At 34.4% G+C, this 19,165-nt stretch overlaps 2 protein-coding genes across 4 annotated transcripts in view; one reads left to right on the top strand and one right to left on the bottom strand.

Annotated features, from left to right (window-relative positions):
* The window catches only part of LOC127845634 (uncharacterized), a 33,794-nt gene extending 29,071 nt beyond the window's left edge, over nt 1-4,723 (top strand). For 2 of the 3 annotated variants that reach the window (XM_052376652.1, XM_052376651.1), the window contains 3 exons: nt 294-421; nt 1,412-1,634; nt 4,303-4,723. In XM_052376652.1, the coding sequence (XP_052232612.1) occupies nt 294-421; nt 1,412-1,632 (349 nt within the window). In that variant the 3' untranslated portion in view covers nt 1,633-1,634; nt 4,303-4,723. The remainder of the gene's footprint in view (nt 1-293; nt 422-1,411; nt 1,635-4,302) is intronic. The other variant, XM_052376653.1, reaches the window with a different exon arrangement.
* Nucleotides 4,724-6,534: 1,811 nt separating this feature from the next.
* LOC127845632 (dynactin subunit 1-like) overlaps nt 6,535-19,165 on the bottom strand; it is a 38,818-nt gene continuing 26,187 nt past the window's right edge. Inside the window, exons 3-6 of the mRNA XM_052376649.1 lie at nt 13,401-13,481; nt 11,288-11,477; nt 10,102-10,264; nt 6,535-9,298 (exon numbers count right to left, since the gene is read on the bottom strand). Coding sequence (XP_052232609.1) covers nt 9,065-9,298; nt 10,102-10,264; nt 11,288-11,477; nt 13,401-13,481 — 668 coding nt within the window. The 3' untranslated portion in view covers nt 6,535-9,064. The remainder of the gene's footprint in view (nt 9,299-10,101; nt 10,265-11,287; nt 11,478-13,400; nt 13,482-19,165) is intronic.

Genomic DNA, 19,165 nt, shown 5'->3' with positions numbered 1-19,165 from the left:
AGTAGAAATTTGTAAACTGATTGGGCCATGGGTTTGAGTAGTATCAAAAATGGCTTATGCATTAAATTAAGTAAAATTAATGATAATAATAACTGAGTTGAGCATCCTAGGACCATATGGTCTTGTTTTTTTTTTATATTGCGGTTAATTTAATAAAAATGTAGCAATGTGCCAATCAATGTTAAAGCCTTCATGTATGGTACTAAACTATTAATAACTTATTCTTTTGTAATTTCATCTTGTAATTTTGTAATTTTCATGTACATAGTTTAATGGTTTGCAATCCTTCACAGAGAGAGCCTTGGCGTGCTAAGCAGCTGTTTGAGCCAGCAGTATGGTGTGTGCATGTATCAGTATAGCCAATGTCATGACCAGGTCACCGATGTCACTAGGGCTACTGCTACACTGCCTTCACTAGCAGGTCTGACAAGCTGATCTGTACATATAATACAAGACCTTCACTAGCAGGTCTGACAAGCTGATCTGTACATATAATACAAGACCTTCACTAGCAGGTCTGACAAGCTGATCTGTACATATAATACAAGACCTTTTGTATTGTATAGATACATTACCACAGAAAATATATAAATATCTAGGCATTCATATATCAAACAAACAATAATTAGTTACTGTTGTACATGTATGTGAGAATATCATTATTTTATTCAACATATAAGCCTGTGATAAAACACAATTTAAAAAACAAACAAACTATTACTGGTTGGTATTCTTATTTTGGTCCATGAGATATGCCGGTAATATTGTATGGCATAAATATTGATATAACTAGGTGATCATTATCTTGAAATTCTGCATGTGATAGTTAAAAGAAAATGATACAGTTAAACAATGAGATCATGTAAAATATGATAAGTCAAGCCAAAATAATATGAAATAAATAAAAGTCATTTTAAAAATACATTTGTTTACTATTTTGTGTGTTGTCTGTGGTATTACAGCATAGTTTTGAAAACTGATTGCACTCAGAACATACTTTCTACAGATGGCCGCAATTGTTTTGTCAATATTTTTATTCATAGACTAGAGGATGTTATCATAAAAGTTAGGGGCTGAGAACAAATTAAAGGGCAATATACTTGTGGGCTCCACTTACTTTTGAACCTCATTTTGGGAAAACTGGGCCTCAAGTTTGTGCGTGTGCAATAAGTGTCGTCCCAGATTAGGCTCTGCAGTCTGCACAGGCTTATCAGGGACAACACTTTCCAATTTATGGATTTATTTTGTTAAATGGTAGTTTCTTCTTAACAAATATCCCGTTAAGGCGGAAAGTTTTGTCCCTGAGGGAAGCCTGTGTAATCTTCTTTGTTTAATCATGGAGGATACTTGACGCACATGCATTAAGCCCAGATTTCCCACAACGCGTATTTTTTATCACTGTTCACTGTAGATCTGTTGGGTATGTGTGAGGCATCAGAGCGACTGGTAAGAGAGCGTTTCCTGTGCAAGCAGCACCTCATTACTAGCCTGGATCCTGCCCAGCCTGACAGTGCAGACTATTTCAGTAGGCACTGGGCCAGTAGAGATGCTCAACTTCTGGACACCCTTAGAGGTAGGACCGGGGCTGGGACCTTAGATATCTCATATGAGCTGCATTCTGGACACCCTTAGAGGTAGGACCGGGGTTGAGACCTGAGATATCTCATATGAGCTGCATTCTGGGAAAACAGGGCTAAATGCATGTGCGTTAAGTGCTGTCTCGGTTAAGCCTTTGCAGTCCACACAGGCTTAGTTTGGAAGACACTTCACCTAGACTGAAGAGACCTTTTTCAAACAAACAATTCTATTAAAGCTGAAAATGTCTTTCCTGATTAGCTTGTGTGCATATTCATGAAGCCCAGTTTACCCAGAATAAGGCTTATATAAGCTGTGATTATTGAATGCCCCTCGGAGATAAGGGTATCACCCTTAATAATATAAAATGCGTCTAAATGGAATGATGGACCTAAGACAAGTAAATGTTCGTTCTGGTATATAATTGGTGACACTTGTTATAGGTTCTGTGTCCAATTTTGTACAAAAAATTTACAAATGAAATGATAGGTTATCAAGACAGTTTCCATTTAATTATGTCATATATGTATTCTATCTAATGATGGCTGCTTCCAGGTCTTCATCTGATAAGTATATTAAAGGGGCCTTTTCACAGATTTTGGCATTTTTTAACTTATTCATTAAATGCTTTATATTGATAAATGTAAACATTGGATCGTAAAGGCTCCAGTAAAAAATCAAGAATAAAATTAAAAAAAGGAAAAGAACATTGCCCGGAGCAGGTTTCGAACCAGTGACCCCTGAAGTCCTGCCACAGTCCTGAAGTAAAAACGCTTTAGCCTACTGAGCTATTCCGCTGAGTATACATACTTGACGTATTTTATACCTTATATAAGCAATCTTCGTAGTTTCACAAAATTTAACGACAAAAACAGAACTCTCCAAATTATTCAATCGTTTCGCGTTGCAACGCTTTATAATTTTTAGGTTTTAAAATCGTCAAAAGATGCATATAATGGCTATATTAGACCACGGTAAATGTTCAGTATTACTGTTTCCTCACAAATATCATAACTTAAACGAAAATTTGCGAATCTGAAACAACTTTTTTCAATTTTGTCAATTTACCAAAGCGTGAAAAGATCCCTTTAAAGTGAAACGTTATTTTATTGGTCATTAATTGGCTTATCAATATATGTTTTGACAAATGAATGTACCTGTGTACAGGGGTTTTGGCGATATGATGTGACATGATTATTTACTGGCAACTTAAGTTTTTTACAAGGTGTGGAAAAATGTGAACAATGTAAAAATATGAAAAAAGTGAAAAATCTAGAGAAAATGCTGCCCTTCAGGATTAGTGAAAATCATTTGAATTTAAAGTCATTTTTAAAACAAATTACTGGAAATGCAAGAACCAGGGTTAAAACACTATATTACAAGTTGACTTAGAAATTCACTGGATTAAGTAAATTATATGAAAATGTCACCAGGCTGGTACAGCTTTCCACCCTGCCTTTTTTGGAAGCATCCATTTTAATACCATATTTGATCTTAGATTTTTCACCTTGAGGGATCTTAAGACATCCACTTATGTTTCATTATTTGAGTATTTTCTGGAAAAACAGGGCTAAATGCATGTGCGAAGAGAGTTGTCCCAGATGAGCCTGTGCAGTCCACACAGGCTAATCAGGGACAACACTTTCAGTTGACACTGGATTTTCTTTCAGAAGAAACTTCCTTTAAATGAAAAGTTCTATATGAGCGGAATGTTTGCACCTGTTTAGCTTTGCAGACTGCACAGGCTAATGTGGGATGACACTTTATGCACATGCATAAAGCCAAGTTTTCTCAGAGAGCAGCTAATTTTAGAAGCTTGATTGTGAGACATTTTGCATGTAATATGAAACATTATGACTTTCTATAAGGGACATTTTTCATCAACATTTTATGAAAACTTGCTCATCATATTTCTTTTGATGATATCTCAGCTAAGTTCTTAACCCTTTCCCATCAGAAGCAAAGTGCAAATGCCTATTTCAACCAGTATAAAACCAGAACAGCCTGTGTGTAACTCGCAGTCTGTTCAGGTTATATGCTGTTTGCGGCTCATCAGTATCTTAAGGTTGAAAATGAAGCCTTTAAAACTTGATTTTGGTACAGAAGATATAAAATTCAAAGTGTTTTTATAAGGGGTAAAGGGTTAAATGGTTATGTAAGCAACACAAAAGCCATTGGTATTCTTGTGCAGAAGCGTTATAGTTATATCTTCTGCTACATAGTGTAGGGGAATATTCTAGATTGAATGCCGTGGTGTAGTGGATATGGTGTCTGCCTAGCGATCTGGAGGTCATGAGTTGGATCCCCACCGTGGGAGCGCTCTTTCAATCTTCCTCAAAACACCAAGTATAGGTTTTACAGAGAGGCCCAAGACTCATTGTAGAGTCAAAGTGGTTTGTTGCTCCAAAGGAGCCCTGCACTTAATGGAAAGAAGAAGAACATGGTTGTGTGTCTATTGGTCAGTCCGTTGACACAAAGCTATGCAAAAAAATACCTATTTCTACACCTTTGAATGTACAACAATGGAACTTAAAGTCATTGTTCCTTATGCTGTGTCTGTGCAATTTTATTATCCAATGTTAAGTTATTTCCATTTTCTAACTTCTATAACATAACATGCATTTCTTTAACATTTTTGTTACAATGTCTGCGACAGGTTCTAGTTAAAATTATTTGGAAAGGTAACAACAATAAGAAGAACTTAGTTGACTTTTACTTTATATTCAGAATACCTCTTGATATGTGAAGAATTCATGGAAGTGCCTGAGACTTGAAGGTGTCATCATATTGAAAGAAGACACCAACCTTTACGCCAAAGAAATACCAGGAAACTAGTTGAAGAGGTCTTGATTGTGCTTCAGTTGTATTGGCCTGCAGTATTAAGCGGGTTCAATCAGATATGGACAAGCAGAACTGTTAGCAGAAAACAATTGAATAATTCTATGTTTTTGTCATGGAAGAGTCATGCAATTTCCCACATTATCATGGAAAGCTAAAAGGTAGCCTTTAAAATGTTCGTATGTAACATTTTAATTCATTAAAAATCTATTTACATAACAAAAATAAAAAATCATTCGGAAGGAAAATTGTGGACAAACCACAGATAAATATATACAGGTACAAATTAAAGACAGCTTCCTCTTTTCAACTGATTTCCTTGTTTTTCACTGAAAGTTTGTTTCGGAAAAGTTGTTGAAGGTTGTCGTGGGAAAGTGGATAAGGTGTCCTTAAATGATCAGGAGGTCACAGACTCAATCCCCACTGTGGGAGCATTGTTAAGATCTTCCCCATAGACACCAAGAACTGGTTCTAGTTCCAGGAAAAAAAGCGTTTTAAATAAGAATGGTAGGGGGTCTCAGCTGTTAATACAAACTCTCCATTCTCATGTATGAATGTTGTATGCAATCTGATTTAATTAAGGAAGATTCCAGGGTCTTTTCAGCATCACATAGACATGGTGAACTTGAGATGTTAAAAATGGGTAACGTTAGGTGTAATATGACTAGTGACATTGGTATTTTGTAGCCGTCATTCATGCTTGATGTCTAAGTTTGATGTGTTAAAAAGGATGTGTTAACAGTTTTTAACAATCACAATTTTTAAACCAGGGTGGAATTATTTAATAACAGTAATGACTTTGACACATGCAGAAACATATTGCATTTTATTTGTTTTCACATGGGCTGGACAGAATGTAAACACACCGTTAAGAACTTAATTTTTGCAAATATCTCAAGTTATTGAAATACATTTGCAAAAATCCTTAGTGCGTAAAAGACAACTTTTCTTGCAGTTTTTGCTGATATTTTAATTTATAAGAATAAATCCTTGAATACGTCTGAAATCAGTGACAAAATTTCATATTGCGTGAAGCATAATCTTGCAGTAAACATATAATTTTTTAGCAAGAACACATGCTTATTAAATAAAATAATTCTGATGTATTTCACGTTGACGTAAGCAGCATAAAAATCTGTCTTTTGTGAAATTCTTAAGAAAAATTGTTTTAAAGTCATTTGGAAAAAAGCAGCACTTACGGTTGTATAAACATCCATTAAAGTTTAATTGGGAACCCAACAAAGTCACGTGATCCTGCACCCTGCTTACATGTTGTGACACTACAAGGATTGCTTATATAAAGTATAAAATACACTACTCACTGTTATGAGCACAGAGGGCAGAGTGGTTTACTGGGGTAAGTGATTGACTTTTACTCCAAGGGTCAGTGGTTCTACAGTTGAGTTTTTGTTTTCTTTCTTTAATTTTATTCTTGTTCTTTACTGGAGCTATTTAGTTCCGATGTTTACATTGATCAATTTAAAGCATTTAATGACAATCTTGAATACATCCAAGACGCAATTTATGTGCTTGGTTAAGCAGTTATGTATACTACAAATGAAATATTGTGTATTTGATTGTAATTGAAAATTAATCTTGGTTTTCAGTATCATATCAATAAACAAGTCTTGCATTCAAACTATGTGGTAGGATTTTATGCGGGATATTTTAGGAAGCGCAGTTTATTGTCCTTATGCACGTTTGTTGGCGTGTACATTATGTGGACTGTAACTTCATGATAATGCCCCCTGTTGCTTAATCATTTCTATCGCTAAGCTTTTACGGAGAAGGTCAAGTGACTTAAACATAATCATCATCATTTTGTAAAATATGTTGTTAATGATACTTTGTAAAGTCAAATAGAATCAGATATTGGATACAATAAGTGTATCTTGTAATTATACAATCAAGACTACTCCTTTTGAAGGTCATTAATAGCTTTGCACCTGGTCGCTGGTATGTAAATAAAGGGCCCTAAATTTTTAAACAAGAACCAAACTAAAGTTAAACTGAATAAAAAGGCAGGTATTTTTGGGTACCAAAAGCATTTTGTCGTCTGAATTAGACCTTACAAGCATTCTTTAACATGAACATAATGTTATATTTTTACCACCAAAGATGTTTGTTTTGATTGTTTATTCTGCAATGTCCGATGATTTAACATGTCACAATATAATAAGGCACAATTCATGTATAAAGTAAACCATCAATACATTCAAAATGCTATCACAGTGGCATATCAACAGTTTTACCCTGAAAAAATATACACATATGAACAATATATACCAGTACTCATATTTTCTCACATATGAATTTATCAACAATAATAACTGTTTATCATTAAGGAAAATTGTCACAAATTGATCTGCAGCATGAAAAAAACAACAACAAAACATATGCATTCTTTGAATTTACCCCCCATCTGAAAAACATTTAGTTGTTTGATGGGACTGATGGAGAAACAGGACAAACACTGTAAAATGAGTAGGCTTATTGTTTAAGTGCATGGCATTTCTCCTCATTGATATCTATAAACATATGCAGTTTAATGTTGAATTCTTGTATAGTATCTGAAATATAGACTGGAAAAGTTTGTAGCAAAAAGACAACAAACAAACACAACAAAGGGCAATAAATCATATTTAACAAAGTGGATGGTTATGGCTCTTGTGCATTGCTCTTCTTCTGATTGATAGCTATACATCCAAGAGGTTTTAAGTAAAGTTTCTGAGATATAGCCCTGAAAAGTTTGTGGCAGATGGACGGACGAACAACACCAAAACTATACACCTCTGGGGTATAGTAAAAAGCTGTGCCACAAAACCACGTTTTCAAATTAGTTATAATTTTAATAATTGGGTCATTTCAAGATATGTTGAAATTTTAGCTATCAAGGCATACAATTTGAGAACAATACCCTATACAAAAACTCAAGCTATGGAGAGGAAAAAGTATTTCTTATTTAAGAAACAGTTCAAGGTCAAAAACGGACACTCAATCTGTATTTGTAAGATGTCATAGCAAGTACAGAGGGAATACTGCAGCAATTTAAGTTTTCCTTTTATTTAAAATAATTTGAATTTAAAAATTAAAACATGCAAACAACCAAAAAAAATTTTTGCCGTCTGATAGATATTTTAAATAACAAAACAAAACTACAAACTTCTAAAAGCATGACACAACACTGAAAACAAAGATAGCAAATGCATAGCAAATAAAGTCTCATTTACAAAGTCACTATACATGTATGCATAAACAAGAGCTGTCACCATAGGATGACTTATGCCCCCTATAAACGCTTGATAGAAGTTATGAGCTTTTTTCGAAACCTTAACGCAGATTTTCGAAACCTAAATGCGGACCCTAAGTTCAAGGTCAAGGTCACAGAGGTCAAAATTTGTGTGCGTATGGAAAGGCCATATACACTTGCATGCCTAATATGAAATTGTTATCTGAAGTGACATAGAAGTTATGAGCATTTTTCAAAACTTAAACGCAAAGTGTGACAGACAGACGGATGGACAGTCCAATCACTTCAAGTCCTCCTTCGGGGGCATAAAAATCAATCAATACATCATATGTGTTTCACCAAGATTTGATCAATATAATTAACCAGTCACACTGAAGCTAAGGAAGTTACAAGCCTAGGTACTTATTCACAAATCACCTAAAATCCCCATTAACACTCAAAATCAACGAATATTTGGTAAGATATTTTGTAAAATAAAATTAACCCATATGAAATCAATGTTACTTATAGTAATAGCCAAAATGTCAACGCTAGATGTTGGATGATAACAAGTTCAGATTTTGTAACGGGAAATTCATGTGGAACATATTGCCACACAAAAAATAAAAACAAGCATTTTCTATCTCATTAAATCTATTTTACCAGATAACATCTAGCGTCTATCGGAAAATTTTGGCTATTGCTTTAATGAATTTATGGGTTAAGTTAATTTTACGAAATATTTTATAAAATATTTTTTCAATTTTGAGTGTTCATGGGGCTTTAAGGAAATTTCTAAAATTTACAAAATTTCTCAAATCTCATTGCCATTCAGGAATTTTTACGTTGAAGTATTTCAAACAAGTAAATAATGCTTAATTGATTATTAGTGTGATATTTTGTAAGTAAAAACAGTGGAGATTGCAGAGAAAAATTGGATGTGAAGATTTCACTTATTTAAAAGTTCAGATAAGACTCCCATCAGGTGCTTTGTGAATATTGGCCCAGGTCTATATTTTACTGACAGTGTATTCAGAATTTCTATGGTATTAACCTAATTGCAGAAATCAGGAAAATCTGCTGAACCAAATAGGGAATCCAACAATTAGAAACAAGTAGGAAAACATTCTGTGTCCTGATTTATAATATTGTTTTTGTAATGAGGAGTTCTGCTTCTGAGGAAAAAGCATAACAACTTAACAAGACCTGAGAGTTCTATAATTCTGTCTGACTGGGGCCATAATTTATAGATAACAGTCAAAAACTGTCAGCAAACAATTCTTGACAATTAATAATTCTGCAATATGTTTGGCTTTGTATAAAGTTTCAAGTACCAAATATAACACAGCGTTTTAATCTCATTATCACAACTTATGAACCATCCTAAAACAATAACAGTCAATGTCCCCTGAACCCCATCAGTCAGTAGTCACTGAAGCCAGACTCTGAGCCCGCATCAAACGCTGTTGGAGACTTCTTGCGCATCATGTTCTTGCCTTCCTGGTACGCCAGTTTCAGTTTCTTTAGCGTCTGCGCAAGGCGGTCGGCGTCCGGTCCGCCTCCGAAATGCTGCCGAAGCCGTTCCATCTCGCGCTGGTCTCGATCGTCGCGACGCACTTTGCGCCGACTGTCCAGCTGACCGCGCCGCTGCACATCCTGACAGCACAAACAACAAGCTAACATCTAGTGCATTTACACAGAGGAGAATACTGCTTTACACGTGCAGGCACTATTGCATTTCAATACCATTTTTCTCATTGTTTTAACAATAACTAGCACTATTCTTTCATTGGCACAGTCAATTTGTAAAAAAAATAATTATGTTTTCAATGATATAATTTATTTGTATAAATGTAATTAATTGCCACTAGACTTTAACGAAATTGATGGAAACTTGAATTACGTGAATTCGAAAAAGAAAACTTGGAATAGACGCCACATTGATAATTAAAAAACAACAACACTACAAACAACCAATGTCTTTGTAAACACTATGTCCCCATATATATGACCTTTGACCTTGAAGGATGACCTTGACCTATCACCACTAAAAATGTGCAGCTCCATGAGATACACATGCATGCCAAATATCAAGTTACTATCTTCAATATTGCAAAAGTTATGGCAAATGTTAAAGTTTGGGCAAACAAACAAACCAACAGACAGGGCAAAAACAATATGTCCCCCACTATAGTGGTGGGGGACATAAAACTGCTCATTTTATGTTCCGTATGCATCTTGAAATATTCTGTCTATAACTGAAATGTAAAAAAGCTGATCTTTTATTAAAAGTGATCGTTCTCACTGTGTTGAACACGTGCAAGCACGGGCAAAGTTTATTTCTGAGGTGATTTAAAAAAAATACAAACGAGCAAACAGTTTTGTGGTCAAATCAATTTAAAAGATGCAATCATCTAACTTCACAAAATAGTGTGTTTTGAGGACATCAAAGAGATTACCTTGAGAGCGATGTCATTTGGGTCGCCTATGTGTATGACAGGTTCTCGTAGGGACTTAACGGGTGACTGGCGCTGGGGGCTGGCAGCCGTCTTAGGGGGTGACACATAGGGCTCTACAAACTGAGGGCCCTGCATCCCAGCAGTCGCATAGATGTTCTGCAGTCTGAAATGTGCATATATGATCCAAGCCTAATGCATGTGCGTTTGTTTGTTTAAAGAAAGTTGCTTTTTATCCAAAATCCAGTTGAAGACAGATTGTGGTGCCTAATAAGCCTGTGCTGACATTAAGAATCAATCAAAACTATGATATCTAATTATGCACTGACATAAAGTAGAATTCTTCTTATTAAGTTCAGAAAATGTTCTAGTAACTACATAGATTCAAACGGATATAATAATGCACTCATAAAAAATTACCCCTTATATAATTCTATATTAACAGAGTAAAGCCTACAGACAGAAAAACGGATTTTGGCTTGTGTCATTTGAAATATTTCAACAATATTGAAATGGGTAGACAGAGTACATAAGAACAGTTAATTTCAAAATCCTAGTTGTTTCTCTATTGTTATTTTATTAAAGAGTGGTTATTTATATATATAGAGAATAACAGGTTACTGATTGAGGTTTTGTAATATATCAGGCGAGGCTTAGAATAAAATTAATGGCAAGGCTTGCCATTATTTGCCATTATTTTATTCGTGCCAAGCCTGATATATGACAAAACAAACAGGCAGTAATCTGTTTTTCTGTTTATCATACCTCTACGTCCCACATTTTATAAGAACTAGTGAAAAATAATCGCTACGACGCTGCTTTTTGCGGGAATGAATATGATTTTTGCTGTTGGATGTGTTTATAATTATGTCATGAGTACTTTTGCCTTATATTTCTAAAATATGTTTTCTGTTAACCGGTATGTTGCTTTTTGTGTATTATACATATTGTTATAAAATTGTTTGTCCTGTTGAATCTGATTCTATTTAACAAAAATGATAACTTTATAGTTGATTCCTGTTAATATGACCTTCCTCCCAACACTGACTGATATAACAGCTTCTTGTTGAACTGATAAAATAAATATCAGTCAGGGTTATATCAGACAGATATCAATGAAGCAGTATGATTAAAAAACTTCAAGATGAGACTTTAAAAATATATATCTGCTGTCTCCTGACTCCATTACTTGACATTTCTTTCTTTCCTTCTCTTTTGTACTTCATCCCAGCTGGGAAACATGTAGTTTCCGCTGAGAGGGGGTTTCTTCTCTGGGTGTTTCAAGGGCACAACGTCTGTGTACTTAATCATAGCCCCATGCCCGCGGGGCACATGGAAGTAACGCTTGCCATTGTACATGCCATTGTGAGTGGAGTTCACTGAAACAAATATACACAATCTGAGTATTAGAAAATGATCACACACTAAATATTTAAAATGAAATTCTGCCATTAAGCAAACACAAGTGAATTTATATTTATAACAAAAGTGCCAAACTGTCACAAGATACGCCTGTTTGAAGGTTTTGGACAACTTAATAACTTTACCATTTGAGTGGCAAAATGATATATTTTTGAAAATTTAGCAACACATAACTAAACCATTTGAGTGGCAAAATGATATATTTTTATGTCATAACTAACCATTTGAGAGGCAAAGTGATATATATTTTTATCACAAGTAATGGACTAAAAAACACACAATGGTGATTGTTTTAAACCCACTTAGTGACCCTGTGACCTATTTTTTGACCCGGAATGACCCATATTTGAACATGACCTTTATATCATCGAGACACAACTTTTTACCAAATTTGGTGAAGATCTGATAAAACTACTTCAATTAGAGAGCGGACACCATGCTTAATGCTTGACATGCACTAAGTGACCTCGTGACCTAGTTTTTGACCCGGCATGACACATTTTTGAACTTGACCCTCATATCATATAGACACAACTTCTGACGAACTTTGGTGAAGATCAGATGAAAACTACTTCAATTGGAGAGCGGACAACATGCTTAATGCTTGAAATGCACTGATTGACCTCGTGACCTAGTTTTTGATCCGGCATGACCCATATTTGAACTTGACCTAGATATCATTTATACACAACTTCTGACTTAATTTGGTGAAGATCAGCTGAAAACTACTTCAATAAGAGAGCGGACACCATGCTAAATTCTTTAATGCACTTAGTGAATCCATGAACTAGTTTTTGACCCGGCATGACCCATATTCGAAATTGCCCTAGATATTGTCTAGATACAACTTCTGACCAAGTTTGGTGAAGATTGGATGAAACTATTTGAATTAGAGATCGGACACTGCTGTGCCAGCCAAGGGTGATGTTATAATACGTCCTGTTTTCAAAACGGGCGTATAAAAATTACTTCTCAGATATTTAATGACATTTTTTGAAGATATAGAAAACAAGGGACAAAATTGTCACAAAACCAGGTTTTCATTGTGAAAAAAAAATCTGATAAAGGGAGAAAACTCAAACTGAACTTTTGAAATAAACAAACAAAATTAACCCCCTTTGTAAGTTTGTTTTAAAAAAATATATATTTTTAGTCGTGGCGACCTTGACATTGGAGATATTGACGTGATTCTTTCGTGCGACACACCGTCCCATGATGGTGAACAAATGTGCCAAATGATTTTAAAATCTCACAATGAATGACATAGTTATGGCCAGGACAAGCTCATTTATGGCCATTTTTGACCTTTGAACTCAAAGTGTGACCTTGACCTTGGAGATATCGACGTAATTATTTCGCGCGACACACCGTCCAATGATGGTGAACAAATGTGCCAAATGATTTTAAAATCTGACAATGAACGACATAGTTATGGCCCGGACAAGCTTGTTCCGCCCGCCCGCCAGCCCGCCAGCCAGCCAGCCAGCCCGCCCGCATTCGCCAATCTAATAACCAGTTTTTTCCTTTGGAAAACCTGGTTAAAAATCACTAATAAGCAAGATAATAGGCCACAGAATGCATAAAAAAATAAGAACTGATCTCATAACAAATAGAATAGCATAGAGTCTTGATGTGGGGGAAAAAGAGCATAATCCACACAGGCTTATCAGGGACAACACTGTCCACATAGACTCAATATTTGTTCACAAGAGACTCAATTCAAACAAAAAATCTATAAAAGTGGAAAGTGTTGTCCCTGATTAGCTCATGCAGTAAGCACAGGCTAATCTGGGACGACACTTTACGAACATGCATAAATTCCAGTTTTCCCAGAGCAGACTTTTAGGCTCATATATATTTCCTGTCAAAGTTGTTGTTACCATTATCGTCCAGCCTGACTCCCACATACAGCTCTGGGGCAATGGAATCCTCGTCCAGCACACCGACCCATTTCACAGTGCCTGCAATTACACAAAGTACCCACCCATTTTACAGTGCCTGCAATGACAGGAAGTACCCACCTATTTCACAGTGCCTTGAATGACAGAAACCATTAAGGCCTTTGTAACACTTTTTTTTAAAGTACCTTACTAAAACTGGGAATTTTTAACTAAAACTGGAAATTTTATGCTTTGAACTTTTTTTGAATTCAGAGAATAAATATATTTGTTTATGCTTTTCAGTGGTTTATAGAGAAATATAATACAGTGAATTAAAACTGATAATTCACTGTTTCAAACAGTGAAAATTAATAGTGAAAATTATCAATAATTTTACTGTGAAATGAGGTCCTGTTTTATGAAATGGTGTCATTAACTCTTTAACACTGTAAATAAACGGTGAAAAAAAGCATAACATAAAAAGAAAATGCGCCACACATAAACATATTATTTTCTATGATCACTCGTTAATTAAAATCGATATTCCACCAAATCCAAGAAATATCCTCAATATGTTACAATTGATTTAATAAAATTCTTCTTTATCTCGCAAAGTATTTATTGTTAAATTTTTTGTTTCAAATAAATTGTTTTTTAACTAGATTATTCATGTTAAGAAGGTTTATAGTGTTTTTTATCCTCCGCCATAGGCGGAGGGATATTGTTTTGGCGTTGTCCGTCTGTCCGGCCGGCACTTTTGTGTCCGGAGCGATATCTTAGAAGTGCTTTGGAGGATTTCATTAAAACTTGGTATGAGTATATGGATAAGAGGATGATGTAGCCTAATGGCATTGTACACCATCTGTTAATAACGGAGTTATGGCCCTTAGTATCTTGAAAAAATGCTTTTTAATATTCGCTTAGAGCTTTATCTCCATTAACACATGAGTCAGAGCCATGCAACTTGCCATAGTTATTCTCAATCATCTGAAGGTGCTTCACATTCAACACCCATAATCCTAGGGGCTAAGGTCAATCAATGTTAGTCATTGACGTCAAAGTTCACAAATTTGATGAATTATCCATTATTTAGTCATTCCTTTACTATGCATCAAGGGATTCTGTAATAACTGTCCACAATTGTTCTTCATTATCTAGCACAATTGTTCTCCATTATCTATAAACTGAGTGTCAAATATAAGATCCAGGTTGCTAGGGTCTTGGTGAAAATCACACAAAGGTCAAAATTACACATTTTGATTAAATATGCCTTATTTGGTAAAGATTCTACCATACTAAAATGGATTCTCAAAATGTTCTGATGTAATTGTTCTCAATTATCAGGCACAACCCTTCACTTATACCTTTTCTTTTAGTTCTACACCCACACATAAACAAAAATTTATTTGGCGGGGGATATCAATTCAATAAGTTTGCTTGTTTAATTTGAAATTGGGAAAATTGTTTTGTTTTGTTTTATTTGGGAAATAGTTTACATAAATAATATAACGTTCACATCTTTGTCCATGCATATACATGCCCAAAAAAGTTTTAAAATATTGTAACAAATACAAGAATCCCCTACAGATAAAAATCTTTATCGAATAAAGAAAGTAGATAAGTTTTATATGTTTATATAGACAGTATTCAGGCCTTTTTCAGCTGTATCTACGGGTCAGTTTAACTGACCCATTCACAAAGCAAATGTTACAAAATTCCTATTTGAACAAAATATCCCAATTTATTTATTTTTTCAAATTTATCTCAATTTTATGTCATTTACATCTAACATGGTATGAATATGATTTGTTTTTTATAAGTTGAATTGTTACAAAGAGTTATTTTAAATTGTTATTAAAATTAAATTGTGCAATAAGAGTTATTTTTCCCAAGTAATTGAACTGAATCCTGCGACAAATCCCAATCTTGGATTTGCGTTTTTTCAAAAATGGCCAGAAAAAAGCCTGATAATGTCCACCATTATTCTCCTAAAGTGATACGAGAAGGAAACTAATAATGAAGACAGATGTACAGACAGGTTCATGTACATTTACTATGAACTTCTATCTCACATCATCTATTAATATTTTGTATAGTTTTGATAAAATTACTATATTTCACTACTACTTCAAGTCAATTATATATAGTTAGTGTATGCTTATTGTATTTCAAATGGGAAACATATTTCAACACTAAAAGGTTTCACAAACAAACTGCGTGTAAACATAATCTACCATGTTAGACTAATTTTAATTACATAATGTAAACATACATGTAATAAGGCACCATACTAAACGCAACTAAGAGCACAAATAAAACTAAAGATAAATATACTAACAGGACTTTTTCTCACCATTTTTGGAATATGACCTTTACCCTATGAATTGGTTATTTGACATCATTTACTTCACTTAAAAAAAAAGTATTATTGCCAGATTTACAACTTTTGAATAAGTATTCAAAAATCTTACATAGAACAGAAAAAATCCCATAAAGAAACAAGTTAAATGCATATTCCAACTTCAAACTCTTAATTTTTATATAACAGCTCAGTGTTTCAAAACCTCTGAAATTCAAACCATCAGATGGCAATGTAGAGAATGGATTTGTGAAAAAATAAACTTTTTGCCATTGGGAATATGACCAATAACAACTATAAAATCTGCAAAAAAGCCCTGACAAAACAATTCAAGCCTGCAATGTTATATAGTTCATGAGTTTCAAATTTATTTTTGCAAGCTTTAAGCACATAACTTTCATGTTAGCCTACAATATGTACAAACCAAGTGTAAACATATAACCTGTTTAATGTTAGGCAATGATACATACACACAGACTGTAAACATAATATTATACCATGTTATAGTTTTATGCAATACAAATAGCTCAGACACTGTAACCTGACCCTGAAAATTAATTTAAATCTGTCAAGGTGAAGACTAAAATCATCTGGCTCAGGAAAGCATGTTATACTCTTCATTCCACTTTGATATTATATACATGTGAGCCTCTCTCCAGGAAAACCTGGCTTAATGCATATGTATAAAGTATCATCCCAGATTAGCCTTTGCAGTCCACAGTTAGTGAACAATTTCAGAGTTACAGGTGAATGTATTTGAGCTATACACCAACAATGCCAACAATTGTATTACAATGTTAAGCGATACTTTCTGCTTTAAAATTTGGTTAATATATTTGTAAGCATACAAAGCTATCACCTTAGTTAACTATTAAAGTGACAAGACAATTTTCATGTTAAGCCAAATTTAGTGTATATAAATCTAAGACAGTTGCACTACTGTTTACCTGTGCGGCCGATTAAATCGACTGTAAAGGCAATATTTTTTTTAAAATGTATATCAAAAACAAGACAATGACAATTTGGAGTGAGTTTGTTTTTATTAAATCTGAAACTGTTGATTAAGGTTCAAAACTTCTTTAATCTGAAACTGTTGATAAAGATTTCAGACTACTTTAATCTGAAACTGTTAAGATTCAAGACTACTTTAATCAGAAATTGTGGACTATGATTCAAGACAACTTAAATCTGAAACTGTTGATAAAGATTCAAGACAACTTAAATCTGAAACTGTTGATAAAGATTCAAGACAACTTAATTCTGAAACTGTTAATAAAGATTCAAGAGAACTTAAAACTGAAACTGTTGATAAAGATTCAAGAGAACTTAAATCTGAAACTGTTGATAAAGATTCAAGACAACTTAAATCTGAAACTGTTGATAAAGAATCAAGACAACTTAAATTTGAAATTGTTGATAAAGATTCAAGACAACTTAAAACTGAAAATATTGATAAAGATTCAAGACAACTAAAAAATGAAACTGTTTATAACGATTCAAAACTACTTAAATCTGAAACTGTTGATAAAGATTCAAGACAACTTAAATCTGAAACTGTTGATAACGATTCAAAACTACTTAAATCTGAAACTAGAGCTTTGTCACAAGCTAGAGTTATAGCCCCTCACCGCTTTGTAAGGAATGTTCAACCGAAAAAATATCAGGAAAGTGATATAAGATGTAATGTTACAATTGTTACATCTACACTTTATGGTGATGACAATTTTGGGGTTTCGATTTATTTCCTTGAGAATGTAGAACTGGAAGAGGTTATCTCCACAAACTTAAATGCTGATAACAAATAAATTAGAGTGACTCCCCATGTACCGTAGGTTTCCACGTATAGCGCGCAGTGTTTTACCTCCAAAATTCAAATTAAAAAGCTGGTGCGCGCTATACATTGATACAACGCTATCCTGGCTGCTAAATTGGTAAAAAATATGTTGTGTTATCGTACATAATCAAAATGGCCGCCTTGTTTTTTTTCCAGAAAACTGCCACCCTATAATTGTACAGACTGAGGGGCCATTGTCGAAACAACAAGAAGTCGCTACTGGAAGTTATGAATGCTGTAGAAGAAGTTTTGGTAAAAAATAAATTTGTTTGAATAAACTTGCGGACATTTCTTTGTTTGTGTTTTTACAATTCTTTATTGATGAATTCCGATGGGGATTGTTGTCGACATTCCGGAGAGCAGGCAAGGGTAGGTGCGAACGAGGTCTTTTTTGCGGGTAACGGTAGGTGTGAAAGGGGGTCATTTTCACTTCATAATTGGCAGATGTTAGTGAGTAATAAGTGCCACGACTTGTTAAGACGCTAATTGACATTTGAGACACTAATTGACACTTGAGAACGTGAAGATATGCAATTGCATTTTGTGTGTATAAATATTGAATGTTCAACAGTGGTGTACCTCAACAACTGTATCCCTGTCTCCCATGCGACATTCAAATTTACCGGTAATGCCCATGCTTTCCCCGAGGAAAAATCACACGATGTACACTTATTCTTATTTTCTCACGTTTTTCACGAAATGCACGGGGACTGTTAATCTTTTGCTAGAAAATTACAAAATGGTCAGAAAAGTATAGTGCTATGCAAACCATGCTTTTAATCATAATGACGCTTCCTATTTTGAATGCTTAATTAAGCTTTCCAAGCCCCGGATTATTGGATTGTGCAATAGTAAAATGGCGGCCATTTTCCGTCCGATTTGGTGGTTTTATTGTCTTTAAATATTTTTTTCTCCATTTTTGCATTTAAAAAACAGCCTGCGCGCTATACACGGGAGCGCGCTATACGTGGAAACTTACGGTACTGTAGGTGTAAAAATAAACACTTGAAAATAGTTTTCTTGCTACAAGATAAGCATCTGTTAAGTTTCAGGTGGCTGATCCACCCTTCTATCATGTGTTACTACGCATGGAAAGATTCATTGCTTAATTCCATCCACTTTGTAGGGGGCAGAAAAACCCTGCCTATTTTCTGTCACCTAGTTTTGCAGTTCAAACAAGTGATGTCATAGTAAGAGACCCTTGCCCCTAACTATAGTTTGATACAAGTGAAGCACTTAATCATTAAAAGCATGATCTTACTGCATGTTTTTCTGGCCTTTTAATTGATTGTTTTGAACACTGTCTTCCTAGAAGCTGAGGTAACATTACATATATGTAAATCAGAAATGCACAGGTTCCAGTTATGTTAATGTTCCTGACTCAAAATCTAGGTCATAATCTTCATTATTATAAAAAAGGCCATTCATTTTTTATTCTTTGCTTTACGAGAACTTTGAGTGGAGGCTGACTGTATGAGGAAGGAATAAAAATAAATCTCAAAATATAACATTTATATTTTCCTTGAGAGTTATGCATATTGACACATGATGACCTATGCTCATTTCAACCCT

Source organism: Dreissena polymorpha, chromosome 9 (assembly GCF_020536995.1).
Source record: "Dreissena polymorpha isolate Duluth1 chromosome 9, UMN_Dpol_1.0, whole genome shotgun sequence".
NCBI classification, from domain to species: domain Eukaryota; kingdom Metazoa; phylum Mollusca; class Bivalvia; order Myida; family Dreissenidae; genus Dreissena; species Dreissena polymorpha.
Note: the sequence above shows the minus strand (reverse complement) of the source record. Positions and strands in the feature narration are given on the sequence as shown.